Here is a 6,341-nt window from a genome sequence, read left to right on the forward strand (position 1 = left end):
GGGTAGAGCGCCACCCACATAAACCAAGGCTGGCGGGTTCGAACTAGTCCCAGGCCAGCTAAACAATAATGACAACTGCAACAACAACAACAAAAATAGCTGGGCGTTGTGGTGGGCGCCTGTAGCCCCAGCTACTTGGGAGGCTGAGGCAAGAAAATTGCTTAAGCCTAAGAATTTGAGGTTGCTGTGAGCTGTGACGCCACCTCACTCTACTGATGGTGACATAATGAGACTCTGTCTCAAAAAAAAAAAAAAAATCTAGTGTTCTTTCCACCAAATAACAACTGAGTAATCAAGGCCAGGAGAAGTGGCCCACACCTGTAATCCTAGCACTCTAGGAGGCCAAGGTAGGTGGATTGCTTGAGGTCAAGACTTCCAGACCAGCCTGAGCAAGAAGATCCCATCTCTAAACATAGCTCGGTGCTACCCAAGGCAACACAGTGAGACTCTGTCTCAAAAAAATAAAATAAAAATAAAAATAGCGGGGTGTTGTGGCAGGCGCCTATAGTCCCAGCTATCTGGGAGGCTGAGGCAAGAGAATCGCTTTAGCCCTAGAGTTTGAGGTTGCTGTGAGCTGTGACGCCACGGTACTCAACTGAGGGCGACATACTGAAAGTCTATCTGGGGGGAAAAAAAGGAGTAAAATGAAGATTCACTCAGAAAACTTTTCTGAACAGAGAAAACATGAAGGCTTTGGGGGGAGATATCAGATTCAAATCTTTCCACAGCTTTTGGGATCAGTCCAGATCTTATGGCTAACTTCAGAGTCTCACCTGCTAATAGTTTGGCACTCCAGGCAAATGGCTGTCCCCAGAAGCCCAGAGATGAATTGGAGAATAATAACAAGAAGTCCTTTCTCTGAAAGACTATGCCACAGTGAGGCTGTCTAAAGTACTTGAACTAGATGGTAAAGGCACAGGTGAGGAAGGTGAAAATGGTCAACTCCTAGGAAGGGTTATGTATTTCAAGAGCATTAGGAGTCAGAACATGGTTCAATCGCAGTTTGGATCTCTGGAGGGCCTCGCTCCTGAAGAAGGTAACAGTTGGGTTTTCATTGATAACAGGGATTTTCTCTCACTCTTCTGAAAACAATCTGTCCATACAGAGAAGGCATGACTTCCTTCCTTCCAGTGGCAATTCAGGGCAGGGTGGAGTAGGAGAAACTTTTTGGTCTCAGTGGAGGTAGGTGGGGTGATTCCATCGGTACCAGGATCTGGAAGGAAGGAAGGAACAGGGCAATCATAAAGCTACCAACATGATGTGGGAAGATAAGAGTGGGGAGTGACTGCTAACAGATGGAGGGGTTCTGTGTGGGATGGTAAAAATGTTCCGGAACTATATAATGGTGATAACTGTATAACTTTTTTATTATATTAAAAACTATTGAGCAGCCTGGGCACAGTAGCTCATGTTCATATTCCTAGAATTCTGGAAGGCCAAAGTGGGAGGATCACTTGAGGCCAGGAGTTTAAGACCAGACTGAGCAAGAGTGAGACACTATCGCTACAAAAAATAGAAAAATTAACCAGGTGTGGTAGTGGGCACCTGTAGTCCCAGATATTGGGAGGCTGAGGCAGGAGGATTGCTTAAGACCAGGAGCATGAGGTTGCTGTGAGTTAGGGTGATGCCACTATACTCTACTCCAGGCAACTGAGCAAGATCCTGTCTCGAAAAAAACAAACAAAATATAAAAACGAACAACAGAAACTACTGAACTGTACACTTCAAAGTGGTAAATGTTATGGCATATGAATATCTCAAAACAACTTTTTATTTTTTAGAGGCAGAGTCTTACTTTGTCACCCTTGGTAGAGGGCCGTGGAGTCACAGCTCACAGCAACCTCCAGTTCTTGGGCTCAGGCAATTCTCTTGCCTCAGCCTCCCAAGTAGATGGGACTACAGGCACAATACAATTTTTTTTTTTTTTTTGCAGTTTTTGGCCAGGGCTGGGTTTGAACCCACCACCTCCAGCATATGGGGCTGGGGCCCTTCTCCTCTGAGCCACAGGCGCCGGCAGCACAAAATAAATTTTAAAGCTACTAATATGTATTGTTTCTCTCTTTCTCCCCCTCCATTGCACCACTTTCCCTTTCTATCTCTCCATGAAAGTAAGTGAGGAGCCCCAACTTTCTGGGCTCTCAACCTTTCGCCAATAAGAGCTGGCTGCCTTGCTGAACTGCCTGGATTTGGATAAGTAGATTCATCTCTTCCAACAAGCTAAGGTCTATAACCTATTGCCTGACTTTCAATTCTCTGCTTTGTTCAGAATGAGAGCAGAATCTCTCTCAAGGCATCAGCTTTCAAAATACTTTTTAGCATAAATTCTTTCCTTCCTGAGCTAAGGCCCAGGAGGCTGCTGTCCCCACTGCGTTCCAGGTGGGAGCAGAAGGCAACACCACTTTCCTCTCTCCCCACATCAGCCAGGCTTGAAGCCCATGCTTTTCTTTGTCCCTAAGCCCTAGAGTCCATCAGAACATCCCAAGAACGGGCTCCTGGCATGAAATGGAACACTCCTAAGCCTGGGGAAGGAACTGGCCCTTTCTCACTGCAGCATTTGGAAATTTCCACCCTTCAAAGTGAGGATGGAAATTTTGGCTTTGTTGACTTCAGCTCCTTGCCAGGACTGCTCACTGGCTGAAGCTTCTTTTTTAAATCCTCACTCCCTAGGGATGAAGTCCAGGCTGCTCTCGCCTTTGCCCTCTCCTACCCCACATTCCTTTTTTCCAACTCTGTTGACAAGCTTTATTTCCCAAGGCATTGACCCAACTTCTCACATGTCCCGTGGCCCTGCTAAGCTGTCTGTATACTCTTCCCTCCATCTTACCCTGAAGAGTTAAAACTGGAGGAGGAATTCATTGCTGCTTTGGAGTTATTTTGAGATGCAGTGGGGCTGCTGGTGTGGAGTCCTGAGCCAGGAGACGAAGGCCTGCTGTTGTTCCCAGGGGAACAGGATGACGTTACTGAGGACAAGGAGAGGCAAAAACAAGGGAAAAATAATGCTGCTGGGTCTTGGGACCTCATGACATGGCCCTTCAGACACTTGATTTCCAGGTGCATCCCCAAAGTCACCTCACCCTCTTCCAATCCCTCACCCATCAGCCCACCTCCTCCCATGTTTACATCAACCTGTGCCCGTCCCCAGAGGGGCTGTCATCACAAATGCTCTCTGCATCCCAGGCCCTGGAGAGTGGAGTGGCTGGTTCTGCAAGTCCCAGACTTGCCAAATGTGAGAAGGACAGATGCCAAAACCATCTGACTCCGGGACACACCCTGGGCTGGGCATGTGCAGCCGCAGACCAAGGGGTGGGAGGAGGAAAGAGCAAGATAGAAGAGGGGAGGACAGAAGGGAAAGTGCATGGGGACAAGGAGGACACGGGAGCGCAGTGAAAGACCTCCAGCCCTCCCAGCTCCCCCATCTCCACAAAGAAAAAGTGTAGTCTTCTAGAAAGAGCACTGAACCCAGAGTGAAGGGACCCGAGTCTTGTCTCAGTTCCAAGCCATCCACTAACCAGCTCTGTGGCCTGTGCTGACTTGTTTTACTTCCCTAAAACTCATTTGCATCCTCAGTAAAATGGCAGGTTTGGATTCATTCTTGTGTTTATGTCGCCCCAACTGTGTTCTGTGGATGGGGCGACATATATTTGACCATCCAAACTAAGACCCTGTGACAAGTAGAAGGAAGTGCTATGGATAAGTATGTCAGGACATGAGGCAGACGCTGAAACTGTCCTGGGCGCACTTGGACGTACGGTTACCTGCATTTACTGTCTTTGAAATTATACACGCAGTTTTTTAAAACAGAGAAATTTTGTTTGTAGAAAATTTGTATGGAAAGCCCTGCCTCCCCTCAGCCCCACACGGCTCATACTGAATGCACCGCTGTGCATTTTGAGTGCTGAGAAGTGCTGCAATTAAAACAAAACAAAAAACAAACACACGCTTGTTTGAACTTGGCTTATGTCAGCATTTCTCAAACGTAAATGATCGTGGAATCTTTTTTTCATAACATGGATTTTAATATCCTTTGAAATGCATTTAGCAAAGGCTGACTCAGGTACTTTTCAGTTCTAATATCCCAGATTTAAAGCAATTCTGGTGTTATTCAGAAACTTCATCTGAAAGCTCACCTGTTCCAGGCATGGTGCTGTGGACAGGAGGGAGAGAGAGGGGGCCCAGAGACCCTGAGGGGGAGACCTGAAAGACAACAAAAGCTTGTAAATGGCCATGCCTGCTCCCTTCTCCAACCTCGGGTCAGTCTGACGCTGGGCTCAGACTCTGCAGAGACCAGGACTTGGCCTCCTTAGTAATTTCCCAGTCACAAACCTCCACTCCATCCTCCTTTTTATAGGACAGCCTCTGGACCACATACAGACACCCAGCTCTAGTTCCAGTCTGCTCCGGAAGCTCCCTGGTACTGACGCCAAGCCCTCCTCTCCCTGCCATGTGTCCCCTGGCAAGGTTTCTTTGGCACTGCCAACCCAAAGGCTGCCTTGCCCAAGTGCCCTGGCAATGAAAAGAGCAAGCTCCTTCCTGGACCATGCTAGGGCCGGTGCTGCAGGTTGGCTGCCTCTTCTCTGGCCTCCATTTCTTCCTTCCTAAAATAAACCCTGCTTTAGCTCAGGGCAGCAGAGTGCCCAGCTCTGAAAACTCTGTTTTGGACTTTCCCACCCTGATGCACGAATGGAACGTGGACCCTCCAGAGATTGCTGGAGGAGGTAACTTTGCTCTCTGATACTTTTCCTTTTGCTCTGGAGACCTCATAGCATCAGCAGCTCTGAGATTAGCAAGGGATCTAAGATAACTTGATATAACCTCCTATGCAATTCACAAACCTCCCCTGCACTTTTACTATCCTAGGACAACCCAGGGGAAGATATAGAAGAAAAAGACTGGATGCAGTAGCTTATGCCTGTACTCTGGGAGGTCGGGGAGGGAGGATCGCTCGAATTCGGGAGTTCAAGCCCAGCTTGAGCAAGAGTAGACCCCCATATCTACTAAAAATAGAAAAACTAGCTGGGTGTGGTGCCAGGTGCCACAGCTACTGGTAGAAGTAGTCTCAGCTACTCCAGAGGCTAAAGCAAGAAGATGGCTCTTGCTTGTTATTTCTTAAAAAACCATTATTAATAATTATTTATTATCATTCTTGAGCCCAAGAATTTGAGGTTGCTGTGAGCTAGGCTGATGCCATGGCATTCTAGGCTGGGCGACTGGCCAACAGACTGAGACTTTCATATATATATGAAATGCTGGCTGGCTCATTCATATGTCTATACAAAATAAAGGATGGTCTTTGGAGCCCAGTAGATCTGGTAGAAGGATTCGGTTCCATCAGTCACCATCCATGTGTCTTTGGACAAGTTACTCAACCCCACTGAGATTGGTTTTCTCATCCATAAAATAGTATATTTTCTTCTAATTCACACCTAATGAAATAATGTCCATAAAGTCTCCATCCTAATGGCTCAAAAAGTGCCAGCTTGTTAACCGTGAGCTCCTTTCCTTCCTGAAGTACGAAGCTGTCAACTGCTGTGTTATCTCTAGATGTTCTTCAACTCTTCTTTTGAGCTGAAATCTACATACTCTCACTCCCTCTCATTCCTTTCATGCTGACAGGGGAAGCCCAGCCCAGTGTCTTCAGGGGATACTGAAAGGCAAGTTCTGCTCAGGGACCTGGAATTTGATATTCCTCTCCTCCAGGATTTGGAAGATCCCATCCTAACAGGACCCAGCATGTATTCATTTCCTCATTAATCAGCAGTGGTTCTCAGTGCCTGCGTTTACCTTTCCTCATACAATGAGCCGCCTCAGTGGGCTGGGGGGGAGGGTGGAGACGGGTGTGGGGTATGGTTTGGGAGGGTGGCAGAGTTGCAGGAGATGTTATCAATAATCTCCCTCCCTCCCTCCCTCCGCTCCTCCTCGCTCCTGTCGCCACACCCGAGAAATTTATTGTCTTTGAAGAAATAATAATGGATTGAGTCACTGTGACCAGCTTCTTCTGTTTCCCTCTGGAGACAGGCTCTCCATATGCAAACAGCCATATATATGGGTCCCCCCTTTTTTATTTTCTATATACAGTAGAACCTCCATAGTTGACCTCCTCCCTACACTGACCACCTCCTTAAGTTGACCTAATTTTCATGGACCAGATAGGCACCCTGTGTACATATCGATACAGTATATCTGGTTTCCTTATGTTGACCACCTCTATGTGTTGACCTGTTTGTTACAGTCCCTTGGGTGGTCAACTTATAGAAGTTTTATTGTGTGTGTATACACACACAGATATGTGGTATATATATACTATATATATGGAATATGTGGTATATATACTGTGTATGTGT

At 46.9% G+C, this 6,341-nt stretch overlaps 1 protein-coding gene across 1 annotated transcript in view; it reads right to left on the reverse strand.

Moving 5' to 3' along the window:
• Positions 1 to 857: 857 nt before the first annotated feature.
• POU2F3 (POU class 2 homeobox 3) overlaps positions 858 to 6,341 on the reverse strand; it is an 86,944-nt gene continuing 81,460 nt past the window's right edge. The window contains exons 11-13 of the mRNA XM_023517351.1: positions 4,128 to 4,194; positions 2,825 to 2,960; positions 858 to 1,213 (exon numbers count right to left, since the gene is read on the reverse strand). Of these exons, the coding sequence (XP_023373119.1) occupies positions 1,174 to 1,213; positions 2,825 to 2,960; positions 4,128 to 4,194 (243 nt within the window). The 3' untranslated portion in view covers positions 858 to 1,173. The remainder of the gene's footprint in view (positions 1,214 to 2,824; positions 2,961 to 4,127; positions 4,195 to 6,341) is intronic.

Source organism: Otolemur garnettii, unplaced genomic scaffold (genome assembly GCF_000181295.1).
Source record: "Otolemur garnettii isolate 467f Iridium unplaced genomic scaffold, OtoGar3 scaffold00108, whole genome shotgun sequence".
Lineage (NCBI taxonomy): Eukaryota > Metazoa > Chordata > Mammalia > Primates > Galagidae > Otolemur > Otolemur garnettii.